Genomic DNA, 15,500 nt, shown 5'->3' on the forward strand with positions numbered 1-15,500 from the left:
TTTATATTAATTGAGATTAATTTCAACTCTCGTCCCATTTCCTTTAGTTTTCCTTTATTAGTTTAAGTTTACTTGTGTTTCTTGTTACCATATGTGTTTTCCCCCTAGCCCCTTCTCTCTCCATCTTCTCTCTTTCCCTAGGCTCCTTCTCTTCCTTTCCTTTTTTTGTTTCCCCCGTGGGGTGTTCCTGGTTTACATTATCTGAATCACGTCTAGTTTCCTGTTCCTCTTCTATTATAAAGTGAGTGTCAAAGAATTCTTGTGCCTTCTCTATCGTATCGATTTTATATTTTTTGTCGTCCCAAGATATTAAGATTCCCTCCGGCACCAGCCAGCGGAACATTATTTTGTGTTGAATCAGTAGGGTTGTCAGAAAATTATAATTTTTTCTGTATTCTCTTATTCTTCTTGGAACTTGTTTTAGGGTTATTATTTCTTTCCCTTGGTAGCAGGGTTTTCCCTCTCTCATGGACGTGTAAATCTCTTCTTTTACAGTTTTATGTGCGAATCTAACATGTATTTCTTTAGGTAGTTTGTTCCTACGAGCATAGTTCGTATGAACTCTATATATTTCGTCAATTTCCCTACTAATATCGCTTTTTTCCTTTTGGGTAGCCTCTACTAATATATCTGTCATCAGGTCTCTTAGATCTTCTCCTTTTGTTTCTGCAATATTTTGAAATCGCAAAAAGAATGATGCTTTTTCTAATTCTAAATGGGTAATTGACTCTTCGAGTTCTCTATTTGACTCCATTTGATTTTGTTCGATATTGTCCATCTTTTTCTCTGTTAGGATCATTTTGGCTTCCATGTTTTGGATTCGTTCTTCATTTTTGACTATGTTTTGTTGTATTCTCTCGATCTTATCGTCCATTTTTTTAATATTATCATTTATTTGTCCTACTTCTGATTTCAATTCCTCATGGTTCTTTTTTGTTTCTTCGTGATTATTCGCAATTGTTTCTTGGGTTTTGTTCATCCCCTCCTGGATCATAGCTAGTATAGACTGTATATTCTGTATGCTGTGTGCACTGGCAGCTTTTTCTTTGTCTGTAGTTAACATCGTGTCTATGGTTTTTTGTTGTGCAGGTGAAGATTGTGTAGATATTGGGTTTGTTGTTAATTTTTTCCCTGATTTAGTTAATGTTAGTGAAGATGTTGCCATCGTTGTCTTTTGTATTATTTTTCCCCAAATTTTCATATACTAATTGATTGGGGGTGGATGAAATATCGTTATATAAGGATTGGGTTAATTAATTCGAAGGAGTTAGGGGGAAAAAACAATATTTTAACAATTCATTCTTCTATTCTTATCCGTAAACAGTATAATGCAATTAATGCTTAAATACCAAATAATCACAATACTTAAATTCACTTTAAAATTAAACAATCTCTATATAACCTTTATATGATAGATCAATGGGATTTAAAGTTCTCTATAAATCATCTAAAGTATTCTATTGAGTTATATCACCGTTACCAATACATGCTACCTATATTAATTATCACAATTATTATTCCTTAATGATATCTATAACAATCTCTATGCAATGTCTATATTAATATCTAACTTTCTAGTCAATATGCAATATAATTCCACTTAATCAATATATTATTTTGCAATCTATATAGTTGTTTCAATATGGTAGGAAACAGTAAGACAATAAAAGAGAAGAGAAAAAAAAATAGTAATGTTAAATCAATTCCTTAATGTATATTATAATAATTTCAAATTTGATATTAATGTTCTTTAAGCAAAGTTAAGTAAGTTTTAAAATAGATGAAATTTAGTAAATTAGTATTTAAAGTTCTCAACTATATCACTCTCAGACCAATTGGGGTTGCTTCCTTCTCCTTTCCTTCTGCCTTCGTTCTTCAGTTCGCCTTCTTTTCACCCATCTGTCCCAGTTCTATTTCAATATCCTCTATTAAATCCGTAAGTAAATCAATTGTTCCAGTATTTCTGTGTAGCAAGTTGTATCTCCTTTGCCAACAGCGTCAATGTATCTAATGTCTCACTACGAGTCTCGTGTCTGTAGTTGAATTTATTATTGTCGCTGGATACAAAGTGAAAGTTTTCTTCTCCAAATCCTCAGTCCGCCATTCGCTACTGTTCAGTTGGTTTCCTTCCGCTCACAACGATCTTAAAAAAGTCTCAGTTCTTTAAGTTCACTTTCTACAATCTTTCTCTTAAATAATCCTTTTTTTCCTCTGTTAAGTCAAATTGTGTTATTTTAAGGTTATAATCCACCGCTTACTTATAATCCTCTTTGTCTGTCACTCGTTCCTTTCGCCTGTCAAATCTGCGTTGTCACTGTGTGTATTGAGCTTTGCTCCGATCACTGTCTCTCGCCGCTTGCTTGACGATCTTGCCGCCGCTTTTTGGAGTCCTATTCTCACCAATGTATTTAGGTCCTTATGATTATACCTTTATATTTCAATCTGCTTAATCTTTACCGATGTTTCTCTTGAATCTTCGCTTCCACACTTATCGGTTGACAGCGCTCCGGCCGGCCAAAATGGCTGGTTTTTTTCCTGGCTGGAATTAGGAGGGTTTCCTCTGAACCTTCAGGGTGATTGCTGTCACACCAAGGTCCTAGAGAATCCTCCTTTTTCTATCGACCTCTCTGTGGTCGATAGTGCCAAAAACGGCTTCCAATCAAGAAAATTGGAACTTCGGGGACGGAGCCTCGTTCCCCTCGTTCCTTACACGCTGACGTCACCGCCGGAAGTAAAACAGCAGTTCAATAATTTATTCTAAACGAATGTATATAAATTACAGCTAAAGAATCAGGGAAGTATATATTTGATTCAACAAGTTAAAAAAAATATTTTTATAAAACTCAAATCTGATGTTGGACAATATTTTTTATAGTTGTTGGTCAATGAAAAAATTGGATGTATCAACCTTGAACATACCATGGCATCTCTTGAGCTTGTGCTGTTCAATCAGGTTTTTCACTTTTTTAACCAATTCTTCTCTAGTTTTTTCCAGATGTCTTCTTTCTATCTTAATATGTTTCAGTTGCTTATGTAATTGATTGCCTGAGGAAGAAGAAATCCCATATTTATCATATTTGTAAAAGTAATAATGAGAACAATTCTGAATAAAATTAGAGTAAAAATGTGCCATTCTTCTATTGGTTAACACAGGGTTGATCCACTACAATAAAATAAAATGAACCTAACCAAAGAGTGATTTAATGGTTAGTGCTGGGTTGAAAAGGTAAATATCTGTGTATTTACATTTGAAGCAATTGTCTGGTATGTGGGATCTACAAAAACAGATTACAGTACTCAGGAGATAATATGAAGGAACAATGACAGTGTCCAAACCTCTGTACTTTTATCAAAAAATTTTCCCCATACTTTGAATCATGAATTAAAGATGAAAAAATCTATATATTGACCTCTGCAAGAATGAATGGCAGAACACTGGAAAAGGTAAACTTTGGACATGTTACACGTTGCGCTGGCCCTCCAAGTCCATCGTACTACGTAGTTATGATGTTATTTTGCATTCAGGAATCTGACAGCCCACGGATAAAAGCTGTTCTTCAGCCTGGTTGTGTGGCTGGCTATGCTTCTATTTCTCCTTCCCAATGGTAGGAAGGTAAAGAAGTGGTGACCAGGATGAGAGTTGTCCCCGAGAATTTTCCTCACTCTTCTAAGGTAGCGAGCCCTAGCGATCTCATCTAGTGGTATCAGGGGACAGCCCACAATGTTTCTCTGTAATGTCTGTTTTTCTATCCACGGCTGTCAGGTTTGTAGAACTTAAACAGAAGCTAACAACGTTTCAGTGTAAAATATAGATATCTGAACTATGGTCAGCATTTGGGGACACAAGGGGAAGGATAGGGGAGAATATATTACTAGCAACTACTTTTATTTTTTAATATGTAAATAGTTATTCTTCAGTTTTCTCCTATTTTGTCTTTCCCTTTTATTCATTTTTAATAAATATTGTTAAAAAAACTAAAAATGATGAAAAATTCATACACATACATACTAAATATATATACTTCTGTAGCTAAATTGTAAGTAAAGAAATGAAGACTTGAAAAACACTTTAAAGGATGCCTAAACTGATAAAAGTAATAATACTCCTAGAATGTGTCTTGGACACACTTTTATTTTTGAAAGAAAATAATAGAAACTATGTAAGAGTCATTTATTGCTAATCTTATTTAGAACATGATCTGAATGTAAACACAAGGAATGCAAAATGCTACCCATTCACAAGAGGTAATTACTGTTAGGCTTGGAGAAGGAAGAGGACGCAACAACAACTTCAGGGAGAAAAACAAACAACCCAGTTAATGGTGATTGTCATCAGTGGACACAGAATGAGGACCAGTTGGTGGGGGAAAGAAAGAGAGGGTAAAGAAAAACAACAACTGAGTAGGCCGAGTACAATGCTTCCATTCCTGAATAGAACTACTCCAAGTAATATGCTTTTTAGAGCAATAGTATGTGGGTTGCAAAAGTCCAGAGCACCACAAGAGGGCAGCAAACTCTTTCTCATATAGTTCTCATCAAAATTTTTACATTCGAATATCCTGTGCTTGGTAGATATGGAGATAGTGGCTAGACCAGTGATGGCTAACCTTTTTGCCATTGCGTGCCAAAAGCGTGGGGAGCATGGGGAGGTTGTGTGTGCGTGTGCCCACACCCATAATTCAATGACACCTCTCACCCCTGCACATGTGCACGCGACCCCCTGTGCTACCCCCGCTTTTGGCACATGATGGCAAAAAAGGTTAACGGTGGGCCCAATAGGCCTGGTAGGCCCATTTTTTGCCCTCCCCAGACTCCAGAGGCTTTCTTGGAGCCTGGGGAGGGTGAAAACAGCCTTCCCCACCCCACCCCCCGAGGCCCTCCAGAAGCCGGAAACGGCCCATTTCCTGACTTCCAGTGGGCCTGGAAGGCCCAAAAATCAGCTGGCTGGTGCGCACATGCGTGCTGGAGCTGAGCTAGGGCAATGCTCACGTGCCCACAGGTATGGCTCCGCGTGCCACTTGTGGCACCCGTGACCATAGGTTCGCCATCACAGGGCTAGACAAATTCTATACCTGGAAAAAAAAACCCATCTAGTCTTTTCCAGAAGTCACTTAGACAAAAAGAAGACATGAATGACACTGTCTGAATTATTGCCTTAAGAAAACGGTTGACAATCACAAATGACCCTTTAGAGGCTTTTCGATTATGTTTAGTAGACAAGTGAATACTGTACACACCATTGCTTTTGTTGCCTTCAAGCAAACCTGATCTCTTTCTTTAAAGGTAAGAGGGCAAAATCTCTACAATCCCTGCTGCTGAAACCTTTTGTGAAACCCCTAATCTCATGAGGGGTCTTGGACAGATTTCCTCACCTTCGGTTGGAAAATCTTTGTGAGGAAGTTGAGCTCTATTTACTGAGACAGCCAGAAGAGGTGGAGTAGGAGGGGAAAGATAGTGACTAGGATATGCGGAGTCATTTAGGTTATTCCCATCAGCCTAGGATCAAATAAAAATGTGTCAATGTTCAGTGTTATTTTTAGGATATAAGAACTCCAGGGCTGTAAAATCATACATGTAAAGTTCAAAAAGTCAAAGAAAAAAAAAGAAACAAGAGGGGCCTTTATGACATCTTAACAGAAGATGAGCCAAACCACAGGAAGCATTAGAAAACAACTTTGCCTGAAGTCAAAATGTCTAGAGCCAGCCCTGAGATCATGTGTAAGTGCATCTTGCGTTACAGCAAACTTTTTCATTTGAATCATCTCTCAAACGTTAAGAGTGCCTAATCTACTTTAGATTTTGAATGTAGTCCAAAGGGTTTTACTCCTAAACAAACAGGCATAGGCTCATTCTGTCTCTATCTGTTACTTTATTATATCTATATTGTATACCTCTATTATATATAGAAAGAGAGAGGCAGAAGGTACTCACTGCTTGTAATGTATGTCCTACTTCAAAAACACTGCTTTCAAAATACAAAATTGGCTAGATATGATTAATCACAAGAATTATATGTAATTATAGTAAACCTTAATAAATCTTAAGTCAAAATTAATTCAACCCAAGAGACAGAAATGTGTTAACAAATCATTTTAACCAACTCAGTTGTGGTGCTAGACTCCCCTGGGAACATACCTGATTATTCTGCAAATTACCAGGGTCAGTAGTAGTCTTGGTAATTCCAGGATGTTGTTGGCTACAGATGAAATTAAGGTAACAGCTACATTAGAAATAAGCCTCTGATTAAACTTGTTGGGGTTACAAGTTGTTTTGATTGAGCTATTAATCTGGAAATTAGGATAGTGAAATCAGACTGGAAGAGCCTTTTGGTGACAAACTAGATTAACAGCAAGTATTCTAAAGGTGCACTAACCTCACACACAGGAAATTAAGCTAGATGAACTAGTTCTCATGCTTAATTATATTTATCTGAAAGCTAATTAAAGAGCTAGCTTTTTCCATTATTGAATATGTTAGAAGTTCTTAAGATGACTTCAATGACTGACATTGAATACTGTCAGCAGAAATGGCATATTTATTTCCGTACCTCCTCTTCTTGGGTGAGTATGTTATGTCTCGGTTTTCCAAGGATTTTGGGATTCCAGAATCAGCAGTAGTAGTATGCCTTCCATTTCCAATCCCTGTCAAATTCCCTCCATTTTCTGCATTTGTGTCCAACATGAGAGAAACCTCTTCTGCATCAAAAGTCAAAATATTACGTGCCTGTACATGAACGTATATGCACATATACAAATAGAGGAACACAGAACTTTTATTTTTGTCAATTGCCAACTAACAGCCTTAATACAGAGCAAAATTAGCTACTTTTTCATAGTCATCAAAACAAAAATACTTCCAATATTTTGAATAAATGAGAGTTCTCCAAACTCCACATATTTTCTGAATTAGTTAAGATACAGTTAAGATCTCATCAGATAAATGCTATCCACACCTGGATTTAAAAGATCACAAACATACTGTGGTGTTATACAGTATGCTCCCTTCCTAATTACATCGATTGTCTTATAGTTTTCTGTCTATCCTTAGCCTTATTTGTTGTGACATGAACCAAACAGCTCTGGTTATTTCCAAACCCCAAACTACAGACACCATTCCATTTCAAAACAATCTCATGTCACAGATTGAAAGTTAAATGTAATCACATTTTTGCTCTGTTTTGATATCACTGCAAGCAATTATTGGAGAAGAGAGAACTATGGCTAAGCAGAAATGATTTTAATTAGATGTGGTATTTTACAGGCATTTTACAAGAGAACTAAACTAACTTTAATATTTTCCTCTTGATTGCCTGATGTTGCTCTCAGCTTATCCCCAGTTCATGATTTAAGCAATCATCTATAATTAGTTTGTGTACCAGTAGTTGTCCCCCTTAATTTAACACTCCTGCAGCGCAACTTCAAAATGTGTAATATAATACTTCGCTCTCTATTAATTTACAGATGAAGTCAAATAAAATGACACAGAGCATGTTTGGGGCAAACTGGAAGGTGCTGGCATAGCCCCTCCATTCTGGTCTTTAGTCAGACAATCATATGACCATTTCCACCCCTAGATTCTGCCTTCCAATAAGTGCTTTGTAACCTTTCTCAAAAGCCTATTTTTTAAATCAAATCTTTATAAGCTTCCAGCCAGAGGGGAAGGGGAAGGGAGATGTCTCCCATTTGAGGAAGAGGACACATATTTTGTTCTTGAATTAATGGGATTTCTACATCCCCCTTGACCCCTTTTTTATGGCAGTGTTTGCTTTCCTTCTTTCCAAACTATTTCTGCCCTGTATTTTTCTAACGTAATGTAAAAAAAACCAACCAACCAAACAAACAAACAAACCCCAACCACCCCTAATAGAAGAAAATTGCAAAGATGCATTTATAATTGGGATTCCCCAATTATAAATGCATTCTCCCCCCCCCCATGTTTCTTTAGTTCACTTTCTTTTGAACTAGAAGGATACCCAAATGAGATACAGGAACAGCCTATGAAAGCCAACAGGAAATCCCCAAACTGTGAAACTGGTAATAACAATGAACCAACCCCATTTATACTATAGTATTCCAATTGATGGATATTTTCCTAATATTAGTGATAAGTTGAAAGGAGTAGTAGCAAAGCCAGAGGAGAAAACAACTTTATGTATCATATCTAATAGACTTAAAAAATTAGACATGGTTTGGCAGAGAGTTACAATAAGCACAATGAAGGCAGGATAGAATGATCTGGACAACCACTTTTATGATGGCATTGTTTTCTGTCAAGTCAAGGAAGGATGAATAGTGGTTTAACTCAAAGGCACATAAAATAAACATTAAGTATGAACTTTATCCCCCAACCTGGTATAAAATGAGGTTTTATAGTCCCTCCAAAAAGCATCTACTAACTGCAATGCACTTATCCATCTGAAGTAAAAAATTAAAATTATTAAAGTACAGAAAAGTACTAGAACAGGGATAGACAAATGGTTCCCAACCACAATCCAAGTGCAAGACACAATCCTGAGATGAAGAAGTGTTAAAAACTAGTGAAAGCATGTAAAGGAATACAGCCCTGTAGCACAGGAGGAGGCAAAAACCAAGAAATGGGATGCAGGCTGGATTTAAGCCATCAATTTACTATTTCCTGGATTGCATTTTCCTCATTTGTACACAACTGTCATCTACAGAATCTGAATGTAAAATTTCTAACGTGGTCTCATTTTAGGTCACCTAAGTATATTTCCAATACAGGTTTCCTTGTATGAAACCTAGATCTACACCACCATTCATTCAAATAATTTATTGTGATCAACATATTAATGAAATGTTCTTCCACTTGAAATATCAGTATTCTCTATCATCAGGTCTTAGAAATGCCAGCTCTTTACAAAATGTATAAATTAGGAGAACAGCAGATAAAGTTATAACTGAATAAGTTCCTTACACTGCTAATAGCAGATACAAATGCAAATAAACATTATACGTGATACTTTATGCAATAAGGTATACCTTTTGTCTTCTGTGAGGTGTGACTTAGTGGAAACTGGTTGTTTTCCTCCTTTTCATGGTTCTGATCTATCTTTGGAGATGCAACTGTCTTTCTGTATTTTTCATCCTTTCCTGGAATATTATGCCTTTCTGGGATTGAAAAATCAGTCTTTTTCTGATATATTTTCACTGGTGCAGATTTCTTTGCAGAGTGCTGTTTTGATGATTCTATTTTGTCGATGTTACAACTGATTTTGCCTGAAAATGACACAATGATAAATTAATATACGTAGTTTGACATAGATAGTATTGTAAACTTCAGAAATCACTTTTTACTTTCTAATATAGAAAGTATATATATTTATATTTATTTATAATGTAAAGAAGACATAATGTTAATAAAATATAAGACAAATCTTTTAGATATCCTATTTTCTAGAATATATATGAGAAACAACAATCTGATCAGATTAACAAACAAATATATGTTTACAAATATATGTATATATGTTTGTTTCTTCTGTCATGTTCTCATCATACACTAAATAGTAAACAGACGAAAAAGACCAAAATCCAAGATGCTTCTGTAACATGGCAGAGATGTCGGACACTGTCATAAATTATTATATACTATATAAACATAAGGCAACCCAAAAGTTCCATTGCTCACTAATTGACATGTTTCTAGAATATCCTTAGGTACCCAATGTTCCAAGAGCTCATCTTAATCAATTATCTCCATGCTATAAATGTAACAATACAGAATTTTAGGAATTGAAACCAAAGAAAGCAGAAGAGGAAATATTTAAATTCTAAAGTCTCACCTTTCCTTTGTTGTGAACTACTTTTTCTTTGAATACTTTCATTCTTTTCTTGCTCAGAGCTTTGCTTTTTATGTAGAACTGGAAGAGTTTCCTTTTCATTCCACTCACCAAAATCAGCTTTTTCCCGAGTTTGACTGAGATTGTTTTTGAAGGAGCTATCCAACATTATTGAGTTTGGATAACTATCAGGATTTGGTGAAATTAAACTATGTGGCCTTTCATATGATGCAGATGTAAGCACATATTCTGGATTATTATGGCGTTTCTCTGGAGTGGATGACAATGATGAATAAATACTTTCTATTCCTGATAACAAATAAAGTTCTGGATGAAATGCCTGCAATATGGAACATGGTAGAAAATAAACTAAGAACTAAGAATGTTAGCTTTGTTCTTAAAATTGAAATAATAATATACTATACATACATATGGAGGTGCAAATGATTTCAGCTTCAGTTCCATCTCTTGTTTTGCTTTCACCTTGGAACATTACAACAAAGGCAATATTATCAAAATGCTTTCAATCATCCCATCACCTTTTTTTTTTTTTTTAATTTGATTTATATGCCGCCCTTCTCCGAAGACTCAGGGCGGCTTACAATGTGCTCAGCAATAGCCTTTCTATTAATAGAAATTGGGCAAAATTCCAATTTCACATGAATAAAAAGACAATTTTGTCTCATTCTCCTGAAGTTCTATATAACTCAAAAATTTACCAGGAACAAGGGTTTTGTAGCAGACACCTTTTCCAGTAAATTATGTCCCAATCATAAAATATTACAGTGGTTTAAATGTCATATTCAAGAGTTATCAGAAAATTATAGATGATAATTGTAAAGAGTATTTGTATAAGATTTTGTTTGCTTAGAGAGACTTTTTTGTGTTAATCCATTATTTTATTGATTTTTAATTTTAATTTTCATATCATTTTTTCTTCTCAATGTGATTGTCTTATACACTGTTTTGTGTAACCTTTATCCTTTTTTTTTAAAAAAAGTATTTCATAACACTTATTAAAAAAAAAAACACTTTGGAAAACTTTAAAGCCCAGAATAATTAGAATTAAACAAATGTTATATAGATATAGCTACAGAGTTGCTTTGCAAATTATGCAGCAATTTCAACATTCTCAGAAATATGCTTATATTTGTAAAGGCCCAAATTGAAATGTATAAAAATAAATGACACCTGCAGAGAATACACCTAAGGCATGTGTTTTCAGCAAATTATAGTTTGCAGATTGGGACATATCTTTCGAACTTGCAAATGTCTATTCCCAACTCTTTCCCCCTCCCTTGCAAATTTTTTTTTATATAGTTTAGTTTGCCTTTAGTTTGTATAGTTTAGTTGAAATATTTAATGAAAAGAAGGATAGGGGTGACATGATAACAGTGTTCTGATATCTCAGAGAAGAGGGAGTCAAGCACCTGGTGACAGGACAAGAAGCAATGGATGGAAACTAATCAAGGAGAGAAGCAACCTAGCACAAAGGAGAAATTTCCTGACAGTTAGAACAATTAATTAGTGGAACAACTTGCCTCCAGAAGTTGTGAAGTCTCCAATACTTGAAGTTTTTAAGAAGAGATTGGACAACCATTTGTCTGAAGTGGTGTAGGGTTTCCTGTCTGAGCAGGGGGCTGGACTAGAAGACCTCCAAGGTCCCTTCCAACTGTTCTATTCTATTCTATTCTATTCTATTCTATTCTATTCTATTCTATTCTATTCTATTCTATTTTATCGTCCCCAATTTAGTGCTGTCAGATATGCTTCACTTCAATATCTAAATTGTCCTGACCACTTGAAATTACAAGATATGCAGTTCAATATATCTAGATATATAAAATATGATTTATGTATTATATTTACAGACATAAAACATGATCAACAGTAACTAGTTTCAGCATAAGGTAGGAGTTTAAAATGTAATTTTAAGTGTGTTTTGAATATTAATTAATGTCAATTGTAGTTAACACTAGATATAATTGACATCAATAAAGATGCTGCATTGTATTACTAAATACAAACATCTCTGTTCATGAGGCTAACTGCAAAGCCATAACAATTATTCCTGAGAAGTCTGAGGTAATACACAAGTTAGAAATGATTTCATTGCTGCTATTGCAGTGAATGAGATTGCAACTGGATTCCCTTCCTCATATAATAAAGTGTGTACCAGTAACCAGTGTCACTTCTGTGCTTGTTTTGAACTTGTTACCATAAATCACACACACCATACTTAGGCAAATGAAAATTTAGTCAAATTTATAACGGAGGCAAGTGAAAAGGAGAACTAAGAGTAAATATGATTTGTTGTGACAGTTTTATCGATTATTACCAGGACCATCATCAGAGTCAGATTTTTCAAGCAGTTTTCAAGGGAGATGGATAAAATATGATTACACATTTATTGTCCATGTGGAATAACCTGAAAAGCATGTGGCAGATCAGGCAATTTAAGGAAACATGTTGTATTTCGCACAGCTAAGATCAGAAAAAGAACTGAAAAAAAAAAAAAGCAAAGGTGGCAGGAAATAGCAAAAGCAACCCAAATGTCCTTACCAGTGAGCGTTCTAGACACTCAAAAGAGAAGTAACATTTAACTTTTCGGTTTCAGAATTATTACCACTACTGCATCAGTAATTAAAAACAAAACACCACCCATATGTTTTTAGAATCTCTTGGCATCTTAATTAAATTAAGTGAAATGTATATACCACCCAACTCCCAGTTTGGAAGTTTAAATAACCTTTCAGCCTCTCTCATGGTACTTACGGAAGTTTTTATTATTCCCAGAAAAGCAGCCTTTTAAATGAGAACAAATCTTTAGCTCACTTAGGTTTGTCATTTCCTCTGCAAACTAGTTAGAACTTCTTAACTGATAGATTGCTCTTGGAGTTATATTATGCAACCTTATAGAATTTTAGCAAATAAGCTTTGATAGTCATTGTGAAGAGAGATGCCGCATGCGCAGTTCTTTTCCCCAAGCAGTAGTGCATCAGGCTTATTCTGGATCTTCTTTTAAAACATTATTCATTGTTTTAAAACATCATTCCATTATGGAACATAGATATTTTCTTTAAAATCCATGAAAAGGGCTACCCTTCAGAAATCCCTCATTTCTTAAGACTTCTCTGAACTATTAGGAAAGAAATATGGTGCACCCTATCTATAAAATAGAGCATTTTAAATTATATTGGCATCTCCATTGCTCCTACTTCTTTGTTGTATAGTTTCATTTGGAAATGCTTATTTTCCCGACGATTACTATAGGCCACAGAAATACATAAATATTTAAATATTTCAAATAGAGAAAAAGCTATAGATTTGTTATTTACAAAGTGGCTAGCAATTGCCTGTGGACATTCTAATCCATGAAATTCAGGCAGAATACAAGGACTTGTCATTTGCTGCCAAGATTAGTTTCAGATGTCCTTTACAGGAGGCCTGCACCGTGGTTAATAAAATGTCAGAATATATTAATTGTGTCACACAGTGCTATTCAGAAGTCATTACCCCAATATCATATTATTAATTTTGTTCCTAGGTGAGATTCTTGGTTATATTATATATGTTGATAATCCTGTAGGGTAATCAGCAAGAAACATGAAGTACTTACCACCACAAGTTTCTCTCCAATGCATTTTAGAAAGACATACTTATCTATAACTGCATCTTCATCTAGGTACTCTCCAAGGTTTTCTCTTAATGTTTTCAATGTCATATGAGGTGACACCCTAGAACATCAGATTTTATTGTTGCATTAATATGGATATAAGATAATGCTTATATTGTACAGTATTTAGTTTTAGAGAAGTAGGAATATAAAGGGAATAAAACATAGATAGAAGGCACTTGAATGCTTTCTTAGAATTGAGATATTAACCCCTACCCAGTGGTGAAATCTGGCTGGATCTATCTGGCTTGTGTGAACCGGTAGTGCCGGCGGTGGGAGGTTCCGCCCACCCACGTCATTACATCCCATTTTTGACCCTCTGCGCATGCGCAGAAGGCTCTGCGCATTTCCAGGAGAAGCGCACATGTGCATAGCACACATGCACTCCGTTCCCGAACTGGTAGCAAAGGTAAGTGGATTTCACCGCTGCCCCTACCTGTATTATGGAACTGGTACTTTTAGCAGCATTCAAGATTGCAGTGCAATTTCATTAAATCTTCTTCACTTTTATTGAAATAATGAAAAGAAAATCTAAAATTTAAAGTAGCGTATAGGGCATAATAAGGTATAATACTCTTTGTATGAATAGCTTACAGCTATCACCCACTCTAAGACTAAATGTACATGTATGGTCTCTGTGGTTTGATATGATGTTTAAAGTGCTGATACAAACCAGGAAACTGTGAGTTCTGGGCTGCCTGGGGCAAGCTGGCTGAGTAACTGGAAGAAAATCACCCACTATTATTATTCTGTTGCATCTCACCTTATAAATCCAGCTGAAAAGAATTTGCTAATAACTTCTATAGAAACTGTATTCAATTTGAAATTCCACACTTCTTCTGGAACATAAAATACATGCAGCTCTAAAAGCTAAAAAATATATAAAAAGAAATTGTTTAGTAATTAGCATGGCCAATTTTAATAATGGATTTTATATCTGACAATATATGTCAGTGATTTCTTCTTAGGCAAAATGGTGCAAATTATGAGAATGCAATCCATCATGCCATAAATGGACATGTAATTTTTAAAACTTACTGTTTACATATTTCTCTCAGTCCAAAAATCATATGCACAAATGAATACTTTTGACAAGTTGCATATAAAAAGTGTACCTCTTGAAAAACTTGTAAAAGAGGGTTACATGTTGAAACTATACAGAGATGTATATTGGGGTGACAGCAAATAAACTATTTGGATAGAGATAAAAATGTATGTGCAAATGAAAATATGGGCCACACGATACTGTTGTGAGCAACTTGGAACTAGAATCACTTGCATTCATTTTACTTTGGATGTCATAATGTTTACAGACCTTGTGGATGAATATTTGATCTCTTTTGTCCAATTAGAAAATATAATTTAAACCTGAAATAGGGCAAGATCTTTGACAAGATGAGATCTATTTAATCCTTCCATTTCTAGGTTATAAAAGAAGCAAAAGGTGAATGATATGAATAGACCACCTATAAAACACTTTCCAACAAAATAGATACTCGCGCAACTTTATCAAAAAGTAGCTGATCACTAAACCCTGGTAGGATGACCAGCACAACCTACACAAGCTATGAAAAGGATGACACTACCATAGGCAGAATTATAACCACATGTCATCACCGTAGCACATAAACCAACTAAAACTCTCCAATCAGGTGTGAAATGCTACTAGTTTGCTGCAGTTCGAGTGAACCGGTAGTAAAAAAAAATGCTTTAAAAGTTTTTTAAAAAGGTTCCGACAACCTTTTTTTTTTTACTTGTTTAAAGCATTTTTTTTTACTACTGGTTCCAGCGAATAGGTAGTAAAAAATGCTTTAAAAAAGGTTCAGACTCTGAAAGAATATTTTTATTTCCTTTTCTAACATCAAATTAAATTCTTTTTCTTTACATATTCTTTGATTCATCGTCCATCTCTTACGTCTTCTTTCCCCTTTCCAGTTTTTGAATAGTGGATTGTGGTCTGCCCATTGGTTTGTGCCTATCTCAGTTTTTTCTACCTCTATTTTGATATTTGGGGTCATCCATGCC

General features: G+C 35.1%; 1 protein-coding gene across 1 annotated transcript in view; it reads right to left on the minus strand.

Moving 5' to 3' along the window:
• The window catches only part of SPATA1 (spermatogenesis associated 1), a 34,600-nt gene that overhangs the window by 12,414 nt on the left and 6,686 nt on the right, over positions 1 to 15,500 (minus strand). Inside the window, exons 2-10 of the mRNA XM_070939431.1 lie at positions 14,239 to 14,345; positions 13,419 to 13,536; positions 10,229 to 10,282; positions 9,803 to 10,139; positions 9,000 to 9,236; positions 6,548 to 6,695; positions 6,136 to 6,196; positions 5,373 to 5,496; positions 2,920 to 3,045 (exon numbers count right to left, since the gene is read on the minus strand). Of these exons, the coding sequence (XP_070795532.1) occupies positions 2,920 to 3,045; positions 5,373 to 5,496; positions 6,136 to 6,196; positions 6,548 to 6,695; positions 9,000 to 9,236; positions 9,803 to 10,139; positions 10,229 to 10,282; positions 13,419 to 13,536; positions 14,239 to 14,345 (1,312 nt within the window). The remainder of the gene's footprint in view (positions 1 to 2,919; positions 3,046 to 5,372; positions 5,497 to 6,135; positions 6,197 to 6,547; positions 6,696 to 8,999; positions 9,237 to 9,802; positions 10,140 to 10,228; positions 10,283 to 13,418; positions 13,537 to 14,238; positions 14,346 to 15,500) is intronic.

The sequence above is a fragment of the Pituophis catenifer genome, unplaced genomic scaffold (assembly GCF_029215685.1).
Source record: "Pituophis catenifer annectens isolate HBS135680 unplaced genomic scaffold, rPitCat1.0.hap2 SCAF_3, whole genome shotgun sequence".
In the NCBI taxonomy this organism is placed as follows: domain Eukaryota; kingdom Metazoa; phylum Chordata; class Lepidosauria; order Squamata; family Colubridae; genus Pituophis; species Pituophis catenifer.